At 55.4% G+C, this 14,488-nt stretch overlaps 1 protein-coding gene across 4 annotated transcripts in view; it reads right to left on the reverse strand.

Annotated features, from left to right (window-relative positions):
- The window catches only part of POLE (DNA polymerase epsilon, catalytic subunit), a 42,092-nt gene that overhangs the window by 14,895 nt on the left and 12,709 nt on the right, over positions 1-14,488 (reverse strand). For all 4 annotated transcript variants that reach the window (XM_074321694.1, XM_019748782.2, XM_074321695.1 and 1 more), the window contains exons 14-27: positions 14,332-14,445; positions 14,042-14,254; positions 13,691-13,798; positions 10,696-10,824; positions 10,503-10,605; positions 10,271-10,417; positions 9,770-9,915; positions 7,714-7,862; positions 6,643-6,735; positions 6,267-6,411; positions 3,946-4,103; positions 3,412-3,607; positions 2,319-2,533; positions 11-113 (exon numbers count right to left, since the gene is read on the reverse strand). In XM_074321694.1, coding sequence (XP_074177795.1) covers positions 11-113; positions 2,319-2,533; positions 3,412-3,607; positions 3,946-4,103; positions 6,267-6,411; positions 6,643-6,735; positions 7,714-7,862; positions 9,770-9,915; positions 10,271-10,417; positions 10,503-10,605; positions 10,696-10,824; positions 13,691-13,798; positions 14,042-14,254; positions 14,332-14,445 — 2,019 coding nt within the window. The remainder of the gene's footprint in view (positions 1-10; positions 114-2,318; positions 2,534-3,411; positions 3,608-3,945; positions 4,104-6,266; positions 6,412-6,642; positions 6,736-7,713; positions 7,863-9,769; positions 9,916-10,270; positions 10,418-10,502; positions 10,606-10,695; positions 10,825-13,690; positions 13,799-14,041; positions 14,255-14,331; positions 14,446-14,488) is intronic.

A 14,488-nucleotide genomic window follows, 5' to 3' on the forward strand; every position in this document is an offset into this window, starting at 1 on the left:
CAGCACCCACCGTCCGAATATCGAAGTCTTGAAGGGAAGAGCTCTTTAGCCATTTCCGGAGAAAGTGCCTCCTCACCGAGGGCTCTGCCTGGAAAATGGCGAGTGGGATGGCCCTGGGTGGCAAGAGGCACGGAGGTCAGCTGGGGACGTCTCCCCAAACCCGGCCACAGTGCTCATCAAGTGTATGTGTGTTTTACATGGAAACAGGGACTCAGAACCTACTCTGTAACCTGTGTTTTCACTTACTGTTTGTTTTGTACAAAGTACACCTAATGTCTGATGCTTACAGTATTGATAACTGATAATAGCCAGTGTATTAGAATACCATGGTTTATAGCAACCCCCCACTGTGGCCACCTGGTCTGTGCTGTTCAGCTATGAACAGAGCCATTCACAAATGCCCTCACGTAAATTGCATATTCATGTGCATGCATATAATTAAACATTTCTAAAAGGCCATTCGTTGGGTAACAGATGGGAAGAGTCCGACCCCTTTCCTGAAAGAACGGACCAGTTTGTACGTCACTACCAAAGCGACAGGGCAGTGGCCAGCACCCCTTTCTTTCATTGGGGGAAATATTTGTTACTGTGAAATACTGCAAAGAACCTTAGGAAGACAGCAAGCCCCGTGCACTACCCCCCATCCTGTCACCCGTCAGGCCTGTGTGAGAAAACGGAGCTGAGGACGAAGCCACTCTGCTGCCTTGTCTCACACACAAGGACCCACGCTCCTTACTTCGGTGTTTATCCACCTATGCACGTTTTTATACTCTTCACACAAATAGGATTTCCCATCAATTTTATACAGAGGTGTCCTGTGCTATCATCCTGCAACTCGCCTTTTCTGTCCAGCATTGTTTGTGAACTCGGTGTGGTAACACGTGGCTGTGACGCAGCCATGCCAACTCCTATGCAGCATTTCATTACATAAAAAATACACTTATCCATTTTCTAGTTGAAGGACACTTAGGATATCCCCAAATTTTGCTACTCAGCGCAATGTAAACATGGCGGCAATGCAGGGCCTGCTGCTAGGAGTGCTCGTCAGGGGGTGAATCGGGCACGTTCTATTTCACCGTGCACAGCTGGCTTCTCACCCAAGCCACTGGCACCCACAGTCCCATGGACACTGGGTGGACACTGGTCTACGTGGTCACCAACAACTGATATCATAAGGTTCATTATTTACAACTGACAGGTGCTTGTGAGTCTGCATTTCCTGATGTCTGCATGCACTGGCCACCAAGCTGTCACATGTGAGCTGCCTGTTCGTATCTGTTGTCCACTTTTTCCCTGGGTTGTTTTTCTTACTGATATGTAGGAATTCTTCATTTTACTCTCTATATAATCTATTTTAGACTTATATCAAATTCCTTTATTTTCTGTTATGACTGGGAATTTCTTTTTAAGAAAATATTTGCTGTATTTAATTCATTTTTTCTTCCAGACCTTTCTAACATAGGTGAGAACATAAACTATTGAAGTTTCTACATTTATTGGTTCTCTACTGCTGATTTCAAACTACCCCAACTTAATGGGTTGAAACAATACCATTTTTTACTTAGGAGCCTGTTGTTTGGGTGGCCTCATCTGGGGACACCTGGAGCTACAGGGAGCAGTCGGGTAGGCCCCCCTCTGTGCACGCGCTCTCAGGCTCCAGCAGGCCGCACCAGGCAGAAAGGGGTCAAGAGCAGAACCAGGACCCTGGTCCACTGTGTTTTCCTGTCTCACTCATCAGTTCTTGCACAGCTCACACAGCCCAAAGAGGGCCGGGTGACAGCAGCGCCGTGCCACAGACCCTGAAAGTTTCCGTGGTCGGGGCTGGAAGCCACTGTGGGGTGGCCCCTCTGCTGCTGCCCTGCGTGTGTTCCAGGAGCGGAGGGGCATTTCCCTCTGTCCTAAGGGGGCTGGGAGTCGTGGCGCCAGCAGGGTATGGAGCCTCGGCCAGTAGAGCATCCGCGAGGCACACACTGCAGCCTCTCCAGCCAGGGAGCAGCAGTCTCCTGGAGGGTGTGACGACCGGGGCCCTGCCCTAACCCTGCCCTGGACCTTATGACGGGGCCCATCATAGCTGATCCTCTAAGGACCCAAGCTCTCCGTGGCTCCAGTGGGTCGGACCCACCACGCTCGCTCACTCAGGGATCCCGCCAGGGCCCAGCAAGGCGCAGATCCTGTCACCTGATCTGCGGGGTCCGAGGTCCACCCTCCCTGACCATCCTGCTCCTTTCAGGGAAGCTCACCTCCCCACGAGGGACAGAGGTTGCCAACAGCAGCACCCAAGTGCCCCAGGAGCCCCTCCCTAACCCCAAAGCCCTCACCGCTCTGTGACGGGAGAGCCCTCGGGCTTCCGGGAGATGATGTACCGGCAGCTCAGCCCCGCGTCCTTCACCATCTGGTCACCCAGGAACTCGGCCAGGCGCTTGGCTGTGCTGATGGACGTTGACTTCTGCTCCCCGTAGTCCTCCAGCCTCCGAGACATTGAACGGTTCTCAGATATCAACTCGAACAGCTCAGAGTCGGGCATGTTCGCTGCCTGGAGGGAGGACAGGCCAAAGGACACGAGAGCTAAAGAAGTGTCCCTCAGCTGACAGGGACCATCCACCAAATGTCTCCCCAGCGGAGGCGCTGAAGGCGGCAGTGAAATTCCAAGGACTGCCTCATACCAGGGACAGAAGACGCCAAGCCGTCACTCGTGCACACGCACCTGTGCATGCGCACGCCTGACCGTCTCCCCCCCCCTCGGTCCCCCCAAGGTCTGCTCAGTCACGAGGACTGTGTGTGATTCCCCGTGTTCATTCTCGTGGGTGGGTCATTTCTACACAGAATAAGACATGCCAAGAACCAGAAGCCCACAGAGCAAAGGAAGCCAGACAATGTTCCAGAACATTCCAGCATTCCTTTCACCCAGAAAGTCTCTTCCTAGAAAACAATGCAGGAGGGGTAAAGGCATCTGTACTGAGACGTCTGATGCGATGTTATTGATCTCAGTGGAGGCCTGAAGCCCATCTGAGTGACACCCAACCACAGAGGATGGTTCTGTAACTCAACCCACTCAACCTGGATGGGACAGAGACTACAGAGCAACATGGGAATCACGACCAAGTCCATGAGAGGGAAGGAAACACCTCCATTCAAACTGTAGAAATTGTGTGTCTGCATTCACAGGTCCGACAAAGATTTAAAACGTCAAACAATTTTCTGTGATCGCTGGCAAATCTTCCTCTTGCGATCCCTCGCATTACCACACCGTTTGTTTCCTTTAGAGTCCTGTCACTGGACACAGAAGTGGAGGGGGACTCTGGAGGCACTGGAACTACGCATGTGTTGGCATTTCACCAGAATCAGCCCTGGGTTATGTCACCTCCTCTCTGGGGCCCAGGGACCCGAGAGCCAGGTGCGGGGCGCCTATACCTTGCTGTACAGCACGTCCAGCCAGTAGTCAGCCACCTTGGCGACGGAGTCGTACACTTCCTCCAGGGTGCTGCCTTTGAGGAAAGCCTCGAACACGGAGGACTGGAAGATCTTAATCAGCTGCAGCTCCCCACGGCGCTTCACCTCGAAGCCCTTCAGCTCGGCCAGGGAACCGTCCTCGTTGAACACGGCGTATCTGGAAAGACAGGCGAGCACGGCTGTGAAGGGGCCTGGAACGCCGCTTCTCGCTGTCCTCTCCCTCCGCCTCCTCCCACCCTCCCTCCGACACCGTCCAGCAGCCATGTCTCTACCCGGACCTTTATTTCTCCCACACAGAAATGTCTCAAGGGCCTGCAGCCTGTAGAATCTACCAGGCGGAGGACAGAGCCGGGGCTGTCCAACAGTGCTGACAACAGCTTTTCAAACTGAACCCAAAAGGCCACAAACAGAGCCGAGGTCTGTACCCGTCCTGGACAGGCTGCTGGGCCGGACCCGTCTGTCTCCTTCCTAAGCACGGAGGCCGCGGGAGCCTACCTCTTCTTCAGTTTCTTGCCCTCCTCCTTGGAGGCTGGGAGAATCATGGCCAGGTAGGGCCCGTCGACCTCAAAGAAGATGCTGTTCTCCGAGCGGGTGACATAGGTGAGTGAGGCGGGCTCAGCCAGCTCCTGGTACTGCTCATTGGTGAAGCCTTCCTGTGGACATGGATGAAGGGGCAGCCTCAGTTGTCATCGTCACACCTGCAACTGACCGGCTGCCCTCCAAGCAGTGGACGGGTCAGCAAACGGGGCTCTTCCGTACGATGGGTGCCACTGGGCAAGACAAAGGGATCAAGTTGACATGTGTCCCACGTGGATGAGCCGAACTGCACTCTGCAGAGTCCAGAAGGCCGCACTCCGTGTTTGCACGCATAGGACGCTCTGGAAAAGGCAAGATTAGCACACAAAGAACACACTGGGGTAGCCAGGGCTTGGGGTTGGGGGGCTGATGACAAAGGGGCAGCATGCAGGAACCTTTGGGGTGACGGAACTGTGGCATTGCTCTGTGGTGGTGGACACACGACGCTACGTGTGGGTCAAAACACACAGAGCTTCACTCCATAAAGGGAATTTTACTGTAAGCAAATTAGAAAACATTCGACCAGTCAATCAGGTGATGCCAGAGGGACCGCAGACTGGCACAAAAGAACCCATGGTACTATTGATGGATGACAGAACCCGCTGAAGGGCTGCGGGACAGAGGGATACCGGACATAACAGACAAGCCATGCTGAGTAGGTGGTGAAGACGAGCAACGAGAACAAAGGTGAGCAAACACCACTGTCGGCACGTCCTGGAGCTGTTACACATACACTAGGGCTGAACAAACAAAGAAATGTACTGAGAAAATCTGGTAGGTTTACTGTCTGCAAGAGGAAGAAGTTACTACTAAGGGAATGGACGACATCGGAGCCCGATGTAGCAACGGGTTCAGGTCATACATGTAAACACACCTGCAAGTAAGTATGGGTGGGTGTGGGGTTACTATACATCCATGTATCTCCTAGCTCAACTCACAGTGAGCAGCTACAAGCAGTGACATGGGGTGGCGTCAATGAGCACACTGGCACCGACTTCAGTTTCTAGCACCATCTCCACTAAAAGGAACCCAGGCTCCTTAGAGAAGTGGCTGATTCTAGGGCTGAGGCAGGAAAATACAACATGAGGCTGGAGTGTCTTGTAGTACCAGGCGGTAAGAAAGTACCCACCAAACCCAACCCAAGCCCCAGGACGGAGCGTGTCGCAGACATGTGGGCAAATGTGAAGGAGCCCAGAGGCCAACGGGCAGCGAGCTGAGCTGCAAACACAGCAGGCAGTCGTGGGTCACATGCCAGTGTAACAGTATCCCTGGACGACATGGACATAAACCACCAAGTAAACCAGGGAGCGAGGAACGGGTGACGACTCCTCCCACACAGTGCCATTAATAAATGTCGGGAAGGAGGGAAACAGATTCACCAGAGGGAAACCCAGCAGAGAACACCAGGACGACTGGCGAGGGTGCCCAGCGAGTGCGCCCGTTCAGGGAGGAGCAGGACACCCGCAGTTTCAGAGCATGTCCTCAAGGCTCACTCGTTACTGTGCTGCTCTAGCACGTGGCCAGACTTGCACAGCCCACTGTGGGCGGGCATGTCAAGGCCGCCCGGTGTGGGCTTCTGCAGCACGGCAGTGGGGAAGCCGGGGCCGCAGCTGTGGAGGGACCGCAAGTGCAGATCCTGACACCACGCGTGACAAAACCACACAAGGCACGTCACCTCATTGGCGTTCCTCCAAAAGCCCAAATAACCTCAGTGCAAGAACAAGGAAAAATAGACAAGGCCAAGCTGAGGGGCAGACACGACACCTGCCCGGCACTCAGGGAAGTATCCCGGTCATGCAGACGGCAGGGCACTAAGGAGACAGACGACTACACGCAGCTGGGGTCCTGAGACAACTGGGAAATCCGAGACCGAGTTTGGTTCCAGTGTCAGCCGGCCCGAGTGCCCTGGTTCTGACAGCCGGGCCATGCTTTGTGGAGGTCAACGTCAGGGCAGCAGAACTCTGTTCTATTTTTGTAATTTTTCTGTAAGTACAAAATGATTCCGAAACAAAGTGACGAGCAAAGCAGCGTAGGTGCTGTGCTGAAGGATGGCGCACTCGCTCGGCAGTGTGAACTCAGGCCACACAGAAAATGGGGACGGCGGAGGCAGGGCGTGGAGCCCAGGAAGGGATGGACACACGCCGGCCTGAGAGATACCGCAGGCCCCGTTCCCCAGGCCCCACCAGGCTGGTGCGAGGAGCCCACACCCACAGGAGCCCCGTCTGCAGGCCCAGGCTCACCTTGACCATGATGTTTAACATGGCCCCAGGGTAGGAGATGGTCACCTTGGGCTTTTTCATGCAGGTTGTCTTGATGACAAAGTTTTCAGGGAAGCTGTTGGGCAGCACGCACCATATTCCATCTGTGTCCAGCTCTAAGGGCCTCCTTCAGAGAAACAGAAATGAGGCCACACGGATACGGGCCTGGGGCCCCAGGTAGCGAGAAGCCCCTATCAAGTCTGGACGCGGTGGAGGCCCCTCCGGGCCATGAACGCAGCAAGCGAGACGCCCACCCATTTCCAGCTCGCTCTTCTCCCAGCCGTTCCCTCCCATTGCAGCCCTACCGGCCCACTCCAGCAGGCATGCCGCCGGCCGCGGGCCGCAGCACGGTGCTCACCCAATCTGCTCGATCAGCTCCCGCGCCTGCGTGATAATGCTGGCCCCCGTGAAGCAGACAATGCCGGCCATCTCCATGGAGTACCAGCGGGCCCTGGGGAGGACAGTCACAGGCTCATTAGGACAGGGCAGGAGAGAGGATACCAAGAGGGGGACTCTGGAGTAGGGCAAGAGGACTAAGGCAGAATCCACTCTGTGCTGAGGGTGTGGGGCTCAGCTCAGGAAGGATGAGCTGCAAGGATGCAGCATGCTGCCCCTGCAACAGCTCAGGACCTCAGGCTCAGCGGGACGCCCCATAGCAGCCCAGATGGTCACGTGTCCCCATGAGCCTCTCCCACCATCTGCAGCACCAAGCATCTCATGCCTTCTCCATTCTCCCAAGCCCCATGCACACCCTCCAGCTTCTCAGGGAAAACAAGGCCACAGGCACCCTCGGCTTCCTGCCACCCTCTGGCTCAAGGTCCCTGCCCGGGAACTCTGTTCAGGTTCCAGCCCTGCTCTCATCCTCCCCAGTGCCATTAAAAAGCAACATGAATAAACAGAATGACCCTCCCTCAAGCCCAGTCCCTGTGCCACCCACCACCTTTTTCCTTCTCCAGAGCTGCCCTGTTGACTGTCCTAGCGTCCCCACCCAGTGGCCAGGTCTCCCCTTCAAGACCTGCTCTGCCCGAGGCCCTACCCACCTGGTCATGTCCAATGGACATGCTCAGGCCCCACCTCAATTCATCTCCTGCACCCCTAACCCCAGAACAGTGTCCACAGCGGCTTTGAGACCCCATCTCCTGGCTCTCTCCACCTCTCAGACGGCTTGACATCCCTCATTAGCCACACGGTGCTGTTTTAGTGACTGTGCAGACCCTCTCCACGTCCCAAGTGGTGACATTCACTAAGTCACCCCCCCCACACACACACACACACGAAACTACCAAATCATGTCTCTAGCCCAGGATGCTGAGACCAAGGCGTGCAGTGGTGCAGATGCCCCTTGAGGCCTACTGAAGGGGATGTGGCAGCCCACAGCCCTGCCCTCTCCCGGCCCCTGGTGCTAAGGCACCCTGTGCGCATGACGTACCCTTTGCGCATGACATAGCCATAGAAGGAGTTGAGAATGCACTTGTGTGCGAGCTGCAGCGACTCGTACAGCACCTCCATGTTCCTGCAGCGCCTCACCTCCGCTGCGTCACCTGCCTCCACGGCTGCACACAGCTTCTTCTTCCACACCTGCGAACCACACACACACAAAGCTGTCATGCCAAGGTCATTCACATGGGAACTCTCTGTCTATAGGCCTCTACTGGTACCTGCCACACTTCCTTCACTCCGTCTCTGACGGCACTATCAGTAGAAAGCTGCAGATTGCACACCTCGGCACAACTTCTAGGGACAAGGACGTGCTCCTGCTCCTACCCCAAGAAACTGAACAGGGCACGGTGTCCGGCATTGACTCGTCCCTCATAGGGTCTGCACGACCCCAACGCCTGCTTCTCTCACGTCCCCATTCACCTTTCATCTAGAACTGCCCCTTGGAAGGAGATGTCCTGAAAGGGCTGCTGAGCACAAAGAACAGGCCCACGTTACATTTTTACTTCCTGCGAGCCCAAGGACAGGAGGAGATACTCCACGTGGACACCTCAGACTTGGGGCAATGTCAGTGCCCTGGGACAGAGCCCGGAACCTGACAGGGAGCTGGAGAAGGGACTGAAGCCACGTCTGGAGACCAACAAAGCGGCAGGTGTTTGCTCCACCAGAGGTCCAGGGACTCCCTATCTGGGTCCTGTTACTCAGTTTACTCTCTTACCTACGCACTTGACAAGTTGAGTTCCAGGGTCTCTAAAATAACACAACTCAGGTGCAGCTGACAGGCACAGAGCCAGGTGCTCGTCATCTGCAGCAATGCCCCAGGGTAACAGTGTCCTCACTGGCCAGTACTGCTGGGCCACCCACTGCCTGGCTGGTACTGGGCCCAGGGTTGAAAGGTGCTGGACTCTTCAGTGTGGCGTGTTTGTCAAAACCCACACAACTGCCTACCCAAAAGGGTAGGACTTAACCCTATGTCAGGTTTACCTCCACAGAGTGGCCCAACTACCACCAGGGATGGTGTGGCCACGGGCACTGGAACGTCTGAACGTCCTACCCCAGCTACATTTCTGTCCCCATCACAGTGGTCGAGCATGACAGGCTCCTCCCAGCTGATGTTTCGCCTTTCCTCCCCCAGCTGGCAACTGTCAGTACTTAGAAGAGTGTCTGGAACATACCAGCTCTCAGTAAACGTCTTGATGAATTTGCATCACACTAAGAGCCGTCGGATCATGCAGGCTGTGCCTGGGCGGATGTAAGACCCTCTGTGCCAGCAGAGGGGGCACATGGCAACCACAGACAGACTGCATGGCCCAGGGTGCCAAGCCTCAAAGGAGAAGCCAAGCGACAGCTCCCCCAGCCAGCGGGCTGGCAGATCAGCCCCACTTGCTTCACTGTGCTGACTGGTCTTAGCCAACAGGTGCTGTGGGAAGGCTTGGGACACTGTGTCCACAGCTTCCATGATGCAATGGACTGCCCTGAGGCCGTGTCCTGGGTCGAGGAGTTAGGCCTGTCTGTGTCTGGAACGACTGGGTTTAAGGGAACCAGAGCTACTCAGGAGATCACTGGAAGAAGCAACTGATAAAGAAATGCAGAGAAGACCAAAAATATTTCAGGGAACTCCCCATCCAATCTGAGAAAAAAATGTTTTTAAAGGTTTGGTATTTAAAAAGCAAAACACTTTAGACATTTACTGAGTGCCTACTATGTGCCAGTGACTGCATTAGACTCTAAAGAATGAGACAGTCACTACACTTTCAGGGCTTGTCTGATGAGGGAAACAGATAAACAGGTAATTTAAGAGTTAATAAAGTGAGATGGCATGGCAGTTTCTCAGAAGGTTAAAAACACCATCACAGTAGCATCTGCAGTCCCACTTCTGGGCGCGCGCGCGCACACACACACACACACACACACACACACACACACACACAGAAACGCAAAGCAGGAACCTGACATGCCTGTACATCCCACGACTCCAGACAGCGCCAAGTAAGGATCCTCACCTCCGAAACTAGACTCCGTCGTGACCCCACAAAGGTCAGACTCACCTTGTGGAGACCTTTGAACTCGTAGCGCCGGTCGCGGAAGGCACGCACGGTGTCCACGTAGAAGGAGTTCTCCCGCTGGCAGATGGTGGTGAGGCGCTCCTCCACCTTGGTCACGTGGATCTTCTTGTAGGCCTTCCGGCAGTAATCTAGGGCACAGCCGGGAGGGGGCGCACGTGAGCCTCCTGACTGGCCAAGGAAGGCAAGGAGGCAGCGGACGCAACACACACAGCTCTAGGCAGCTCTGAGCTAACAGAAGGGGCAGACCACTAGAAAGCGAGGCGGTCAAGAGTGAATGGGTGGAATACACCAAAAGCATGGGAAGGAGAGTCCAGTGTCGGAACACTCATGAAGCCTACAGGAAGAACTAGTTCGCCACGATCTGAGGGGTTCAGCGACTGGTTTAAGTGACCCCAGGCTGTGTCCCACCAACACACCCCTACCGAGGCCCAAAATTGGGAGACGCAGTGTTGGGAAAGCCATGGCCAAGTCCGGGCTGCTCACCTGCCAGTCTCCTCTTCTCGTATTTGGCCTGCTCCTCGCGGGACAGCTCATGAAAGGCCCGGGCTGGACCCTGTGGGGTCAAGGGAGGGAACTTCTCCGACTCCAGCTGGTGCCGGATCCGATGGTACTCGCTGCGGCTGGCCGGCACTGGAGGGGTGACAGCGGAGAAGAACCATGATGGAGACCAGTCCATCCATTTCCGCTGAGCACCCCCAGCCCGGCCGCCACTCACTGAACTCGCCCCTCCACTGCCAGGCCATCTTGCGCTGGCAGTTTGCTCCGGGCTTGTTGAAGTCACAGGCCGCACAGGTGGCCTCATCCACCATGGCAGAGGGCTGCGGAGAGCACGGGAGGGAAAGAGGGAGGGAGGGAGCAGTTAGGCTCAGGTAGGAAGGACTCAGTCTGGATGTAGGAGTCTGTCTCACCTGCAGGCGGTTCGTCAGGATGATGTTTGGGTACATGGCCCCCACATCCAGGTGGTAGATAAGGGGACACTCGATTCTGTTAGGAACATCTTTCAGGGAGGTGAGCTTGTTCTTAATCTGATCACACACCTGCAGACGAAGAAGAAAGAAATGGAGGCTGGTGACCCAGCAAAAACTGGAGACTGTACACAGTAACAAGGAAAGCACCACAGGTCCCAGACGGACACCAGCCACCAGCACCAGGCCCAGGGCCATGGGAGGCGACACAGGAGCACAGCCCTACTAAGGGCAGCATGGTGGGAGCAGCAGCCTCCACCCCAGAACTTTCAGGGTTAGGAGAAAACTGCAGAAGACTGTCTGCAGCCTCACATGGCAGAGCCCATCTGCCAGCGAGTGCGAGACCTGGCGAAAATACTAGCAGTCACCCTTGCTGAGGGCCCCGTGGGTCCCCGAGGTGCGCATGTCCCAGCAAGCCTGCAGCTGACAGGTGAGCAGTTGGCATGGGCTCAAGCCCAGGCCTCAGACCAAATGCAGTGCCGGGTGGCCTCCAGTGGGACTTCGTGAACCAATGACAGATTTCTGGTTCCAGCAGCAGCTGAGCTGTTTGCCTGAAGACCCTCCTGATACCAAACACCTGGAAAGGCTCCCTGAACTAGAAAAACTCTCCCTATCTGTGCAGAAGTGAGCTGCTCAGTCATGCCGAGTACAAAGCAACGCGTGAACTGTAAACCGGAACAGGGAACTGACCTGGTGTCCCAGGGCCATGCCAGGTCTGGTAACTCAGTGAGAGGACACGGCCAAGTCAGACAAGGGGAAAGACACATCAGGTGAAGTCGGGAGCAGGCTCAAGATGGGAGGAGATTCCTCCTTCCAGCACCGAGCTGATAGTAGTGCGCAGTGCCACCTCCCAGGGAAGCCCCCAGAGACCCAGCGCGAGGCTTCTCCTGGGGCTGGTCACACAGGCAGGCACCGGCCTGCATGAACCCAATTACAGACCCCGGGAGGAGTGCACGAGCAGCCATCCTGCCAGACAAGGGGAGGGAGCCCAGCCATCCCAGCGCCCAGACGCAGGCCCCTGAGAGCACAGCCGACTCGGCCTGTGCCAGGAGCCCTGCTGCTCATTTCTCCAGCCTCCTCAAGGAGTGGTGACCTACACACAAGAGGGAGATGAAATACAGAACTTCCAATAAAGGCAGGACCCGCAAAGGCCACTTCCACAGAAGGCTAAACCAACACCAGTCTGCTCACCAGAACCCCGTCTATTCTGGGCTCTGGGCGAAGAAGGTACCTTGCCTGAACATGTCTCCAAGGGCTGGTCCCTCTAAAGGATCTGTGGTCTACATTATACTTCTCACTTGGTCTGGGAACGTCCAGCCAAGGAGCCAGGTAAGAAGGGACCCAGCCCAGTGTCCCCTCTGGGGACCCAGGCAGAAACAACCATAAAAATACTTGACAACAGCCCTTGAGAGGCCGCCTGGATTCCTTGCTGAAGATGAATTCTCATTCCAAAATCTGAGTGTAGGAAGAGATACCCTCTGTGGCTGACAGCGGACACAGTGGAAAGCAACCCCCCAAAATTCAGGAAATAAATCTCCTAAATATGCTGAAGTGAGCGTAATTAAAAATACTAGAGACCTTGGGGTGGCCGGATGGCTCAGTTGGTTAGAGCAGGAGCTCTGAACAACAGGGTTGTCAGTTCGCTGTGCCCTCCACAATTAGATTGAAGGACAACTACTTAGAGGTGTTGGGCCCTGGAGAAGCACACTGTCCCCCAATATTCCCCCAATAAAATTAAAAAAATATATACCACAGATCAAAAATCTAAAACACAGGAAGAGAAAGTCCACTTTTTATAAAATAAAGCATGTCGGAAAAAGAACGAACAGAGCTCCTAGAAATAAAAACATTGTCCTAAAAACAAAAACAGTCACTGAGACTCCATGGGAATAAAGCTAAATAGGCTCTGACAGTCATATATTTTTATTCACTCCCCAAAGCATTTAAAACAGAACACTTGGTGTCTATGTGTGTGATAAGGTCACTGTGTCCTAAGAACTCCAACCCGAGACTTGGGAAACGCTGGCCTGGAGTGTCGGCCTATTACACCATCACAGCTGCATTCGCTCCGGCGCGCGGGCTGCCTCTGATCAGCTCACTGCACTCACTGGTTTCCCAGACCTGAAAGTGACACCTGTGCTCCTTTCCTGGACGTGTTTTCGCTCACACTTGTTCCTCCGCCTACACCCCCTTCTTCCTAGGGTGGCTCAGAGTCCGCACAGTATATGACAGCTGTAGCTGACAGCAGCTGTACAGCACTTCAGTTTGCAAAGGACATGCACACATTCTTGTTTGAATTTTGCCTGGTGAATCCATTCAGATATTTCTTAAAACCAATCCTAAAATGGTAAAAATGCCACACTCCTGGAGTCACTGGATGTGCTGCACTGTCGAGAGGTGCTCAACAGACGTGAGCTGTGCTGTGCCCAAGGGAATAGAGGCAGCACCAGGGGAGGTGCCTGGGGTCTCCAGTCATGTGACACACTTTGTAAATGGTGCTTTCCACCATTTTTGATGGATTTTATAGTTACTTTATTCTACTCTATATAACTTCTAGGAATTCACTCTCATCATTTTTAAAGTCTCCTTAACAAAAAAAGAAATTAAAAACCTCCAGTGGCCCCTCACTGCTGACAAAGAGTCCAGGTGACCTGGACATGAGAGCCAGCACTGCCGTCTCTGCCCACAGCCCCTCAACGTCCCCACAGCCTGCTCAGGAGCCCAGAGTGTCCCTGTGAAACTCCCCGACCACACCAAGTCGGGTCATGCACTGTGACAACACTGTCACAGCTGTCCGGCCAGACCAGGAGACACCCTGAGTCATCTGTCTCCGGTGCCCCCGACAGCAGCACGCAGTAGGTGCGTAATGAACATGCTCGGGAATGAAGCCAGGCTGCCAAGGTTGCCCATGCCACACTGTCCCCTCCCTGAGCGTTACCTCTTGGAAGTTGGCAACCTGCTCCATGGGCACCTTCTCCTCTTCCTCAATAGCGTGACGCATGGTCTTCTCCACGCGCTGCAGCAGGAAGTCAAAGGCAGCGGGATTCTAGCGCAAACGACCGAGAGGACCCAGGTCAGTCGGGAACCCGCCCCAGCTGCACGCAGCCTACCTCAGGGACGCCGCAGACCGCGCTCCGGAAGGAGCCGAGTCCTGAGCCTGCAGGGTCCCAGCCCAGGGCAGCCCAGACAGGACGGCCGGTGAGGGCCACAGGGGCAGAGGTGCTACTTCAGCCCTTGTGGCTTCTGGGGGCGACCAAGCCTGGGGTACCCGGGGGGAAAGGGGGCGCACCATCCTGAACCGGCAGGGGATATCACTGCGGAACACGCCGGACTCCAGGGCCTCCACGTGGCCACCCACATAGGTCTCAGAGTCCAGCACGTGGCCGTCATCGGTCATCTTGTTGAACTCCTGCTCCTGCTTGTTGGGGAAGACGATGTTGGCGTGGAAAGCCTGCACCATCAGCAAGGCCTCGCACAGCGTCCCGGAGCCCTTCCGCAGCACCTGCAGGAGACGCCAGGCTCAGCCGACCCCGGGCCAGCCCACGCGGGGCAGCGGGCCGGCGCGGCGGGGCCACTGACCTCATCGGGCTCCATGGGGATGATGGTGCACAGGGCGAATATGAAGGGGTGGACGTACTTCATGTACAGGTAGTACGTGGCCACTGCGTCCGACACCGAGTACGTGGCCAGCGTCTGAGGAGAGAGCGGAGTAAGGGCCACGCCCCCACGTGGGACC

The sequence above is a fragment of the Rhinolophus sinicus genome, linkage group LG16, assembly GCF_036562045.2.
Source record: "Rhinolophus sinicus isolate RSC01 linkage group LG16, ASM3656204v1, whole genome shotgun sequence".
Taxonomy (NCBI): domain Eukaryota; kingdom Metazoa; phylum Chordata; class Mammalia; order Chiroptera; family Rhinolophidae; genus Rhinolophus; species Rhinolophus sinicus.